The 13,511-nt window shown below is 43.8% G+C and overlaps 1 protein-coding gene across 1 annotated transcript; it reads left to right on the forward strand.

The window, feature by feature from the left end:
• The first annotated feature begins 470 nt into the window (after window positions 1-470).
• On the forward strand, window positions 471-8,428 carry LOC119124283 (circadian-associated transcriptional repressor). The gene is made up of 6 exons (XM_037254046.1): window positions 471-621; window positions 2,279-2,627; window positions 3,344-3,419; window positions 3,859-3,937; window positions 6,054-6,180; window positions 6,938-8,428. Exons 2-6 carry the CDS (start codon window positions 2,319-2,321, stop codon window positions 7,322-7,324), a joined length of 978 nt encoding a protein of 325 aa, XP_037109941.1. The 5' UTR covers window positions 471-621; window positions 2,279-2,318; the 3' UTR covers window positions 7,325-8,428.
• The last annotated feature ends 5,083 nt before the right edge of the window (window positions 8,429-13,511 follow it).

The raw sequence follows: 13,511 nt of genomic DNA on the forward strand, positions 1-13,511 counted from the left end.
CTGAATAATTACTGCAGTTGTATGGACTCTAAGAGGTGGTTTATCGAATGAAAGAACCAGCTAATTCAAATGTGCAAACTCTAACCAATACTAGTTGTTCTATAACTTGCTGACTGTGCATTTAAAAGGCTGCACCACAAAAGAGGCAGCCATCATGGTGTCCAGATGACATAACGAGGAAGAACGCTTCTGGAATGCCCCCCGCCCCCTCGCTTTAAAAAAAAAAACAAAAAAAAAAAAAAAAACGGTTGACTTTTCGCCCAGCTGAAACGAAACCGAGCCGCGTGTTCACGTGTTTGTCTCATTTGCATCTCATTAACATATGTAAACCGGTTTAGCCTATCGAGCGATTCCCACTCGCTGCGAACAAGCCCATTCGTCAGTCGGGCCCTCCGCTTGGGCAAATGGGCGAGTCGGTTAGGCGCGGCCACGCCCCCGCAGACACGTTGTCTCGAGAGAAGCAACACGGGCTATTCGTTGGGTCGTAAGATCTCCGCATTCGCTCCGAGCACGTACGGCACGGCACGGCACGTCTGCTCCGCTCCGCTCCGGGTCCGAACACGCGCTATAGTCACCCGTGCTGAACAAAGGAACAGGACCCGTCCGCTCCACAGTGGGAAGGTACGTGTCCACTTTACATTGCACACACTTTCAAGAAAAATATGTTCATGATTAAGAAGTGAAAATCCTATAGTACAGCGGCATTCGGCGCATAGCACACAAATGCCGGCCGGGTGTAGTGGGATTATTAACGGGACACGTGGTGTGCTGGTATGAATAGAATGATTTCTTTCATTGTGCGTTTTGGTGTGCTTTTTCCGATTGTATAATCTCCCTTGTGCGTGTTGCCTAATTTACGCGTGCCATTGATGAGGAAGTCCATTGTGTCTGAACATCTGCCGATAGGACCTCATTGACTTTATTTGCTTTTTGGTGAGAAAACGAGGTTGGACTGATTTGTTTTTCTTTTTAACTAATTATTTGTACGTTTTATGCGTTTAAAGTGGGGGGCATCTCAATTAGAGAGCCCCACCTACACAGGTGAATGCAGATATTGAATATAGTCTGAATGTTGAGATCAAATACTTCATTTTAGATATGTATTGGCTTTTACTGTATGATCCGTTTTAACACGTGCAATTTGCCACGTGTGTAAAGTGTGTGTTTTGTAACATCCAATAGAACCGATCCAAATGAAACTATACGTTCAGTCATGTCACCCTAGTCTTATTTAATTGTGGCATTTAAAAAGTCTCATCTGCCCACATTTTGGTTCTTCCTAATTTGTAGTACAGACATTGAGGATTATAGTGCAGCATTATTGGATTAAATGAGATTAAACTACGTAGGCGGTGGCAAACACGTTGACACAAGGGCATGTGTAAATCGCCGCACCCACTCCCGTTACTCGGGTGTTATTAAATGTCTCTGTGTCTCTGCATTTTTCTGGTTTTATTTTGGCTAAACTTCAATATCAATTTATCAATATCAGTCTCTCTCTCTCTCTCTTGTCCATTGCAGCTGTTTGCCCTGTTGCGCAGCAACCTGGCCGCAGCTCAAACAATTTTCTCAGGTCATTTGACCGTTTTGTCTACTCTTGCAGTCACCCCCACCCAACCAGGTTCTTGTGAGATAAGATCAGAGGGGACAAAGAACCAGGGAGTCTTTTTTTCCCAACAAATTTCACAGGAAGTGAGAGACATGGCAGGCGCAAAAGCATTCGAGCCTAGCCCAAAATAATCCTGCATGTTTCACATGATGAGAGATCTGCTAATTACCCGTTCGAGACGAACAGATTTTTGTCACCACATCTGAGGGTCACTTGTGTTAATGGGTTGGTGTTGGGAAGGGGTGCAGTTCAGCCGTCTAGGCCACTAGTCACCATGGTGGCAGACCCCCCCCTCCTTGAAAAAACAAACCATGTTTATGAATGAATGCAGAGTAAGCAAGCAGCTCGGAGGCCTGCTGACCAAAGCCGAATGTGTCAGAACACACCGCTTTGTCCAGTTGTGATACTGGGATGTAACCGTGACAATGATTTGGAAAATGTGCGGCATGCATGGACAGGACGGCTGTGAGGGCTTTTGGGCGATTGCCAGACTTGTCTTTGTGTTCACTGGCTCAGGTGTTAAGTCTGCTAAACAAACAGGTCATCACCATCTGCTCAAACTGCCTTTATATTCATGCGAGGTGGAGATGTTGGATTGAGTTTTCCAATTTTAGAGTTCACGTCCAACAATTTTGGGGTGATATTAATGAGGAACTCTCTTTTTTTTAGGTCAGTGATGGTGAATGGTAGTTAAAACCTGCAGCCAAGGATGTCTGCGACAGATTCGGATAACTCCATCGACTGGCTCGCTAGCGACACGGAGGACAGCACCAGCGAGCAGGAGTCGGAGAGGACTCGCAACCAGTCGGACTCTCCTTCGACCGACAGCCGCTGGAGCCAGGAGGTGTCCACAAGGGGGCGTCCTTCCAGCTGCGTAGAAACATGGGGGAGGAACGCCACTGAACTGTGTAAAACACAACAAGGCGAGAAGACCAAGCGACGCCACAGCTTCGCCGAGGATGAAGGAGGACAGATCATTTCCAGTCAGTCTGAGAAGGGGCGACTTTTCACCCGAAAGGTGAGCACCTTCCGTGAATCACATCGGGCAAAACGGGGCCCGTGCCCTCTGACCGGTATCAACTGCCTGACATTTTTACAAGTCCCTCATGAATGACATGGTGCGCGGTGGAGACCCACCTCAACTAACCAGAGTCAGCAGACTGAGTCATCGTTTCTGCTATAAATCCTCTTCGCAAAACAAGGGGGCGGAGACACGGGGGCTGAGTCATGTCTAGAAACTGTTAACCGTTTAAAAGCCTCGAATTAATTTATTCCACTATCAAAATAGTCGAGCTTGCCTAAGTACACACTGGAACAGTTCACGCTGGTCTTGCGTGTGTTTACATCCTGTTTTGCAAAAGCTCGATGGTTATGGCCACGCCCCCTTCATCAACAGAATGACATATCATCGGAACACGGTGTTCTATTTCTCCACACGAACAGTAAACAAATGAAAAATATGAAGAACATCCGTCATTGTGGCTTCTCTCTTCCTGACGTGATTGTTTGATTTATTAGATGCTTTTCGAGCTTTTAACAGCCTTACAATTGGCAGTGATGATTCTCGATTGAATTATTGACCGACTGCAGTGCGTCTACCTTTTTGCTACCGCTCCAGTTTGTACCAAATATTATATCGAGCAAATTAAAGTCATTTGATTGAAACACAAACCGCATTGAACTGAATTGTTTTGTGTATAAAAGGCTAAAGACAAATATGATCTTGTTTTTCAGTGCACGGAGCTGCAATGTTACATTCAGCCTCTGTCATCAATCTTGAATGGCCTTCGTTCAGGGAGATACCGAGAACGTAAGTCTCCTAATTTGTGTGTAAATACAAATGTATACATGTTTTAATGATGAATACATAGCCCATATGGGGCAAAATGGAGGGGGAGGGTATAACATATTTGAACTTTGAGCAATGTCAGACTAAGGCCATCACTTTAAACGAGATGCCTGGGCAAAGTGAGAACATAGCGTTCCACATTTCTACATGGCGAGAAGCCTCTCTTAATTATGGGTCTGATAAGCAGAGAAAAGGGAAGGATGGCGTCATGTTCAGACAGCCTGTTCACTTCTGATCCCAAAACCTTATGTGAGCCCACACTACCCGGCCACAGGGAGAGGAGGAGCCGGTTTTAATCACATAAACACACCGCACGTTTTACATAAGGCATCTGTACTGCACACTTTCCTTTGTCCTGCCGTCAACTCTGCTCATGTATTACAACACTTTGCTTCTCCAGGACTCAGCAGTTTCCAAGAGAGTGTTGCCATGGACAGAATCCAAAGGATCCTGGGTGTTCTGCAAAATCCCTACTTAGGGTATGTGTCCATCACTACTTTTTATTGTTAAGAAAACTTTCTATAAGAATTTGGAGGGAATTTGTGAAGTCAAAGGGCGCTTGGACCCGAGAGACCACCTGGCTCACACTTTCTGTTCTCAAGCCAAAGGTGTGTGATGGGGTCAAGTTCTCCCCGTTCTCAGCCAAGCATGATTTTAAGGACATGGCGGGCCTTCTATATGCAGAATTCAGATTTGCAAAATATAGTCAACAAAGTATTTTACGATAAATACAAATCTGGATTGTGTGGGGAGGGATGCAAACATGGGTGTGTTCTTATGAATAAGCCGGAACAGGTTAAAAAAAAAAAAGAATTTGCAAATGCAGAACTGCAAACAGCCCAGGGTTCACTGTACACATTGGCAGTCAAAAAAAATGTTTACAGATCTGAAAGCTGAATCCAAGTACGAGTTAACATTGCTCCACTTGTGAAAACTTTTAGAAATTGCAATTGCCATGCATGCAGCCTTAAATCCAACATGGCTGGTACACATGGCACACAGCGGGTAATAACCTTCACCCCTCCCTCCACTTTCAAGATAAATTGACTGCAGTGATTGCAGGGTCTCGCTGCAGTCGGGCATCTCGTTAAAAATGAATAAGGCTCCGTGTGGGAGCGGCACTCTAGACTCGGCTTGATTAGATGCTATAATGGCGCGTGAGATCACCGCTTGTGAAAGCAAAGAGATTCTTTAATGCTATTGTTGTACGTGCGGACCATGGACTAGACTATTTGTTACCGACTGGTATCTGATAGTTTCCTTTTACGCACAAGTCTATCCAAAATCTGGCTTTACAAAGATAGCAATGTTCAGTTTTTGACTTCAAAGAAAGGCAATTGTATTATTTTGGTACTTATTTCGTTTCATAAGAGATACAGTAACCACAGTACATTCCTCTGGGAAATTGCCTATGTTGTGACTCAGTGCAACAAAGGACAGACATACATGTGACTGGGGGGAAAAAGTCAAATGAAAAGCAGATATCTCGGAATAATTTTGGATTTTATTTTGGTCTGAATAACAAAAAGGAGAATTAAAAAGAACATAAAAAATAGATATACATGCTTTTAGGTGGACAGCTACCAGATGTGACAAGCGAAAAACATTGAAAAAAATAAAAGTATATGTAAGGTGCATTTATGAGCATAAAGATAATTAAATGAAAAGGCATGTTTTGATGCAGCTCTTATGTGATCTCCATTAAAATATGTCGGTGCTACCAAATCCAAAACCTACTACATTTTACGACTCCGAAACAGCAGTCTGCAAACAATACATGTAATTTACTCTGACAGTCGAAGAATGAAACGGCGGCTTCATTTCCATACCGCGCGCAACGTGCTGCTACTTTGACATGGTGAGCGCACGCTAATTGGTGCCTTTCGCGGCCAGCTGCCGCCGTCATCGCCGAGACAAAGAGTGGGTGTGGCAGCCTTCCCCCGAAGATAGTCGGGGCTGGAAGGTGGATCTAAAGCCCCTCTTGCCCCCCTCCTGCCCTCTGCGGCGCTGCCAGCTGGCAGCTCAGACAGCCGCACAATGGCAGATAGGATCAAAGTGACTTTTGTAGCAGTCACTGTTACAGATAATCTTCCACATGAATTTAACATGCCTTGAAAGGAGTAAGGGAAGAAGGTCCCGATCATATGACACTGGCTAATCCCTGCCCACCATCTGGTTTTGATGGGCTGGAAATTAAAGGGTCGCCACGTTCCGCCCGCCCCCGATGAGAAATGCGTCACGATTATTTACACGGTGACGCTGTTGGAAAGCGTCGCGGCTTTGGTGCTTTAAATTTAGAGGCTAGTGGAACTGTTCTACACGAGGCCACGTGTGAGAGCCAAACATGTGAGAAATGTACCGAGGAGAATTTTCCTCCCCACACATGGAGCGCAGGCTATTTTGTGAGAGCGTAATCGTTCACTTGCCTCTTTGAGAGTGCATATTTCCTGTGTGAGCTTAAAAGACAGATAAGATTTCACCGCGGAGGTTGGCAAGGTTTCTGGCTGATTACTCACATTCATGCAGCCATAGCTCATAAATTACGATATAGTTTTTCTTATTCTGCTTTTTTTTTTGTGTGTGCTTTGTTTCCAGGGAGAAATACATCAGTATAATTCTGAAAATGGAACAAATGCTGAAGAGCTGGTTCCCCAACATAACCCCCCTCCACCAACTGGCTGTCACCCACGCAGAGGAAGCCGTTCCTACCAAGAAACCGAAGGTACAGTTCGGGTATTGCAAAAGTTGCTTCATTTTAGAAAGCCTCGCTGTCAAGAACATGTGGTTGACAACACAAGGAAATGGGGATTAAAATTCTCGTATTACTCAATCACTGGTCTAAGACCGTTAAGGGAGGATTGGAAGCTATTTTTACAGACGTACAGTATTACAGTCTCGTGTTCCTTGTGAACAATCACACAGAAGAAAGGTAATTTTGAAGGTGTGTCCTGAAGTGAATGTTAAAGGTCAGAACATTCTGTGACTTTCTATTGCCAAGGTGTAACACGCCCTGATGTTTTTACATGGTGCCTCACTTCTCTTGGGTAACTACTACATTGATACATTATAACACTGGCGCAGCTAGAAATAAGCTTTGCTAGGTCAGGTAATTGACTTTTGGGTATTTTCAAAATTTTCCAGAATTTGTTTTTTCCGCCCACATCCGTTTTTGAGGTGTCTAAATTTCATGGTTGTTATGCCAAAATATGCCAAAATCAGTGTTATGATTAAGAACACAAAAGATAAAGGCCATTAGAATTTTTTTTTGAGACCAGACATGCACATCATGTCGCTCACGTCTAGACAAAATATATGGGCAATATGACTCGGCACATTCTTTTCAATTCCTCTTTTACATAAAACCTGCTTGCGCAGAATCAATAGGACACAATCTATATTATCCGACGAGACCACTGACTTGATGAAACTAATCTACATATTGGTCTTTTTTTTTTTTTTTTCCTCCTCTCTCTCAACAGCTTTCCCCAGTGACGCCAAGTGCAGCAGCGAGCCTTGTCACCATCAGCGATATCCCGCTGGCCACCAAACCCTTGCGAGTCACCGACCTCACACCTCCCGGAGCGTACTCGGCCAGCAACCTGAAATGGCTCCACACGTCTCCCATCTGCTCCGCAACAGCGGAGCAAGGCCAGGGCGCACCCCGGCACGTGGCGTCCTCGAGAGACTTAACGCAGGACAGCGCCGTGTCCTCCAGCACAGATCGTTCGGCTAACACAGACCCTGCGCCCAGCGGGCCTCCGCCCGGTAAAATCAACGCGCCGTGTCTCGAGCGCCTCCTCAAGTCGACAGAAAGCATCATCGCCCGCAAGGAGACGTCGGCTTTGACGGACAGCAGCTGGTCTTAGTCCACATGGGGAGGGGGAAGGACTGCTTACCCTGCAGCAAAGCCTTGACTACTCTACCAGGGAGGCCAGTTTAGCTCGCTTCACCCATTCCAGCCTTCAGGGGAGACCTGAGCCTTCAAAAAGGGACGTGACAAGTTTACTTTTTAGAGTGGAGGACAAACGTGTTGTACCATCTGAGGGAACTCGGACACGACAAGTGTCTGCTGCCGATCGAGCCCCTTTTCAATGACTTAGTGTTGTTTTGACATTTGCACTCTTGGGTCGCGTTTTTGAGGGTGGGGAGGAGAGCAATTTTACCCAAACTGGAACGGCGTGCCACTGTCGGTCGGTCTGACGGGTCCGTTTGATTGTTTGTGAAAGCGCCAACTTGCCTGCGAGGTGAACGAGGTCAGCAGCGATCTACACTAATGTTGTGCTGAAAATGTGACATTATTTTCTCTTTCTCATGACTCCGCTCTTTTAAGTTTATTTTTGTGACTGTTACTCATTTTCATACTTTGAAAAGAAGTCTTTTTTTTTTTTTTTTGGTACAACTCTTCTACCTCAGCGGGCGCCACATCACAGTCGACGGGCGAGCGAAGGAATGTGAACGCATCGCTCGCCCTCTCCGGACACCTTAGCGGATCAGCAGTGAATCCGCCGACAAAAAAAACCCAGTGAGCTCTGAAGCACGAGCCGCCCTGCTCGGTTCCCACCGCAGGGATCCTCTAGTGGTGCCATTGTAAGGAATGTCCACTTTGAGTCTCCCAGTAGAAGGCAAACAGTGCCTGTAATGTCAAGCTGTGCCTGCACGCATTGCGGTGTAATAAAGCGAGAGAAGTGTGGGGATTTCCTGCTTCGAGGCTGGATTGTACAAATCAGGAATTGTCACTCTCCTGCCATTCATTCATTTTGGAAAGCGTAAATTATTCAGTTCTTGCCAACCCGTTTCTGTGGTGGAGTAGAACAATTCTTATGTTTTGCCACAGAACTCAGACAGTATCAGGGACAAGATTGTTCCCTGTGTAAGACCGACAGATGTTGGCGATTTACTCTGAAAAGTGGCCTTTATAGTGTGAATTTTATACTTTCAAAATAAATGTGTATATATTTGTTCAATGCAAACTGATTGTTGTTTGTTTTTATTGGGTACTCCATATAAACATGCTTTACAAATAATTACATTTTAATACCTAAAGCATTTTAAATTGGACTTGATTCACTTTACTAGTAATTTGTCAACTATTGTTACAGCTACAGTAAATGAAAATTAGGAAAATCATACTTACAGTTGATCATTTGCCCCTAACATTGTGCTAAATATAAAAACCCTGGAAACCATTTTCAGTATGATGCAATGCAGTTTGACACCACTACAAATAATAAGTCAATATATTCATAAAATATAAGGATTAATAAAATTCTTGTATCACATTGGATAGTGTCTCTATACTGTGGTTGACAAATGACAACAATGTCTGCTGGTACCACATTTGAAACGGAATACTGCCCTCTACAGGCGAAAAGAGCTCAATATTGAATGTCGTCTACAAAGATCACAAAAATGTACACACCCAGTAAACAGATTGAGAAGGTTTAGTGTCACATTGCAAGATTTTAAAAAATGATCCCAATTTCTTTGTCTTTCTTAGATGAGAGAGTGACAGGATACAAAAAGGTCTCTTACCCAGACTGCACTGCGCCCGCCCCGCCACTGGTGAGACAGCCTCTGGGGGCACATGCATGCGTCCAAGGACAGCTGGCACATGCATGCGTCCAAGGACAGCTGGCACGGCTCCGCCTCGCAGACAGGAAGTGGCCCTGAATGATAGGAAGAGTTGCATCAACAAAAAAGGCACCTGTCTCACAGCACCATGGAACAGATCACGCATTGTCTACATTGTGATACAGCTGCGCTGGCCGACGTGCTCCACCCATGACGTGCTCGAAAAACCGCAGAGAACAAAAGGGCATAAATGTCACTTTAAAAGGACTTCAGTTGCATGTAAAGACAATTTATAGGGCTTCAGGTCTAAACAAAACACGGACACATTGAAGAAGAATGTTTCCTGGAGTGTCATTTTCTGGGAAAAGCCACAACTGACCCTGGAACATAGGCATGAGGTGAATCATGAAAGCTTTAACAATCCAGTCATCACATTTCTTTTTCGGATGGGTCTCTGAGGAGGTAAAAAGGCAGCTCTTAAGTGTCCCTTTTGTTCAGCACATATCAAATTGCCACAACGGAGAAATACAAAGTGCAAAGAAGAATGGTTGCTGGTTTCAAATGCAAAAATCGCTGGACTTGGTTTGATCTCAAGCTGAGTGTGAAATGGTTGTGAGTCAGAATTGAGGAGGTCAACATTCATTCTGTATGTACTGCAGCTGCCTATTTACATTTCCAATAGCTGCCACCTTGCAGCTTAACAATCGTGTCTCGCTTTCCGAGTGGCGTGCTAAACGGCTTCGGGTCCTCGCTTCAATATTGGTAAATCTGATAAAAGCTTTGCTTGCACGGGAGATGATCAATAGCGAATCTTATTTATTATTTAGAAGTTTGTCGCGCAGTATATCGGTGGCGGTAAATCAATATTGTCCCTCGGCGATATTGCTGTGGGAATATTCATCTTCACGTTGATACGGGGTGCATGCCGAGCAGTCTGCTGCTCACCGTTGATTTTAGTTCCCCAAAAATGTACATTAGACCGACACGCATTGTTATTCACTGCGGATCTTACATAGGAATATGTTTGGATTCAAAGACGTGAGCAAGAGCAGGGGAACGTCAGCATTCAGCGCAACCTCATCAGCGAGCGACCAGCTTGAGTGGGCCTGTGATGTAATGACCCCGGCGGCGAGGAGAGAATAGCTCCTGTTACATGAGCTGCATCGGACCACAGTGTCACGCTTGACTGGAAGGCATGCCATTTCATTTCACTGCGGGGCCGTCACAATGCTACAAAAGGAGCCGACTCGGTGGGACCTGGCTCAAATATTTACAGCCGCCAGCCCAAAAATGGACCGGGTACAAACGGGAGATCATGTTATGTCCCAAACTGTCTTGTTGGGAGCTCGAGCAGTTTTTTTTTTATGCCAAAAGTATTTCTAAGTTGAAAATGAAACATGCACATTCTATATTAATCACGATTGATATTATAACTGGAGGCCTTAGGCTAAAGCTGTCTACAAGATTAGTTATAAAGCCTTTTGAAGCCTTGTTGGAACCAATGTTCTACAGAACACAACTTGGTCAGTCAATCATATCACATCAACAACCTCAGAGAGAATATTACCACTAATTACACACAGGCCGTATTAATCAAATAACGGAAGGATTAAAAAAAAGACTACAGTGACATATTAAGAGCAAGGCACCTAAATATGGCCCGACTTCATTAAAGCTCATTACCAAAAATAGGGCGGCAGCCTGCTCGCGTAGAGGTATGAATAATGGAAGCGACCTCCAGGAGCTAATTTTCCAGAGTGATGATCATGCTCAAGTATGCCTAATGATCACACCGATAAAGTGAGAGGCCGCTATACATGATTAATGGACGCTACAGGTCTGGGGAGCGGCGTGCGGCCTCCGCTGTCAAATCATCTTACGAGCCGCTCGGACACAATAAGATGGTTGACATTTTGCGCCCCGTAACGTTCCTTATTGGATGGAATCCCCAAGAGGTTACCCGATAGGTGAGACAAGCACACATGATGTATTCATGTGACATGAGTCTATTTGGAGAGAGGACATGTCGGATGAAAGAGATAAACGCTTCTTGTTTATGGCTAATCCACTGCAGTAGTTTTTCAATTTATCCTTTACATTCCTGTTAAGTTGCGTAGAATCCCACCCTGGTCTTGTCATATTCCCAAAAAATGATTAGATTTGTCCCAAATGTCCAATTAGTATTACAATGACATTTTAGTCCAGGTTGATTAATTAATGACAATCCTATATGTGTGTCAAAAATTCATAAATGAGAAAATTGAATGTGATAATCCGTTTTATGCTGCTGTTGTGAAAGCCTTTACAAATAAAGTTGATGAATTATTCCTCAAAAAAACTTCATCCAACATATTTTGCTGTATCACATATAGACCACTAGATGGCGCTATTGTCAAATGGCAAAAAAGTGCATCTCGAGTGACTGCTGCTGTGTAACTACTGAATGCAAGAGAACTCAACATTTTGCACAGTATTGAATCTCAGAAATAGTGATGTGTTCATATTGAATTCATCACTGTAAACAAAAAAAATTAAACCTTTTTTCTGTGCCTATCTTTTTTGCCTGCAACTAAAAACTACAAATGTACACAACACTGCTAAGCTTATAGACAAAGCAGTGACACATGACAAGATGATTCATACGCAACGTACAGTATAGTGTTTGGCCTTATTTGTCTGTGTGAACGCACCAGTCAGTGGATCATTCCGCCATAAAGCCTCTGGAATCCCCTCATCCCGAAAAGCTATTGGGGTAAACCAGAGAATTGATCCCAGCATGCCAGCTGCGAGTCTGTTACATGACTGGAAAGCCCATCGCTTCACTCTCGAGCAATGATCACTCTTACAATGCCGTCGTCTCGTGTATCAGTGAGGCATGGCTTAAATATTTACAGTCGCCGGCCTCGAGATAGCCTGAATGCATATATACGAGCTGAGCCAAATGCTTTCGCTTATCTCCGCTCATGCCAGTAAGTCCACGGCCATACTTTGTTAACAAGGCCTTGAGGGATATTAAGTCAGCGGCGCGATCTTGTGAGTTATAGCTGCGATAACTTTTTATTGGAAGAAGCAATGGAGTTTCCACCGTATTGGTTGCTGGTCATGGCAGGGTAGCAAATGGTCAAACATTCACACACGTCCACACTGTGACACCTATGAACCATTTCGAGTTTTCATTTAACCCGAGGATGTTCTGGGAGGACGTCAGACAAAACCCTTGCAAGCATGGGGAGGTCATGAAAACTCCCCAAAGGAAGCCCAGTCGACTGAAAAGTAGATGTGCGAAAAGCCCCGCCCGTCCTAGCTCACGTAAAACAATACAGGGGGAAATGATTAATTCAAGACAATTCTGAAGAAATGATTTGTCAGGTCACAACAGTTAAGTCTTCAACAACATTCTTCAAGAATTTTATTTCAATGGGTTCCCGTTAAAAGTGACAATTATATTTATGACCCCCCAAAATAATAGGGAAAGTCAACTTACCTATGTTGTTGTCTCTGTGTATTAGTTGTTCAAAGTAACCAGGTAAACTTTCAAACTTGGGGATTGAAAAGGATTTCCAAATGTAGACGAGGAACATACAGGAATAAAAAAAAGAAATTGTTAGCCATTTTTAGATACATATTGACAGATACGTTTGTGCATGAGTCATACATGTAAAGTAAAATCAAAATATTAAAAAAAATATTGTTGAATTCAGTTCAAGAATAAGTATCGTGAATTAGCAAAACACCGTGGCTTAATAGCTAGCTAGCTAGCTAGCGAGCTGTGCTGACTTTATGTTGAAGGTGTTTCCGCCCAGACAGACCCGTTTTACGCTTCCAGCGATATTTAGTCGTTTTTGTGACGTTTCTATACAATACACATTTAATTTCATTCAATGTAACATAATACACAATACACACCTCCATGACAGATGGAATATTTTCTCCTTCCTCGTCTAATTAAGGTGTGTCTCCTTAAAATGTTTCCCCATTTCCTGTTCCATGCCAGCTGGTTTCCTTTTAACCACACCCTAACATAGGTCCTATTTTCTTTTTCCTTATCTTTTTTCAACCAATATATTAAAAAATAATGCAAATGGTCCTTATAAATACAAATCTCAAAGATTTTTTTTTCAGTTATAGGTTCATTTAAAGTCATTTCCATGTTAAAATCAACTAAATTCATTAAAACAAAGCGGAGGCCTAATATTGCTATCAGTCCCTCATTTTGTTTGCCTTCAACATTGTCCATAGCTTCTCCATGCATTCTTTTTTCTGCATGGGAGAATGACCGCTTGTGGACAAATGACCAAAGCCAAACACCCTCTCGGCCGCCATTGCGTCACACTTGAAAGATGGACAGATGTGATGATTTAAATGTCAAATTTAAGTTGAACATTGTGTCATTCCTTGTACAAATGTGATAAGGAATTTTGGCCCCGAGCAACTGGATGTCGCCCACCATCTCGCTCGGCATGCTGCAGTGGCCTACTTTGT

The sequence above is a fragment of the Syngnathus acus genome, chromosome 6 (genome assembly GCF_901709675.1).
Source record: "Syngnathus acus chromosome 6, fSynAcu1.2, whole genome shotgun sequence".
In the NCBI taxonomy this organism is placed as follows: Eukaryota; Metazoa; Chordata; class Actinopteri; order Syngnathiformes; family Syngnathidae; genus Syngnathus; species Syngnathus acus.

What these genes read in the sequence shown, in the direction of transcription:
- LOC119124283 (XM_037254046.1), top strand. Translation starts at nt 2,319, where the DNA reads ATGTCTGCGACAGATTCGGATAACTCCATCGACTGGCTCGCTAGCGAC. An exon ending in GGCGACTTTTCACCCGAAAG is followed by an intron (nt 2,628 to 3,343) that starts GTGAGCACCTTC and finishes CTTGTTTTTCAG; the next exon opens with TGCACGGAGCTGCAATGTTA. An exon ending in TTCAGGGAGATACCGAGAAC is followed by an intron (nt 3,420 to 3,858) that starts GTAAGTCTCCTA and finishes TTGCTTCTCCAG; the next exon opens with GACTCAGCAGTTTCCAAGAG.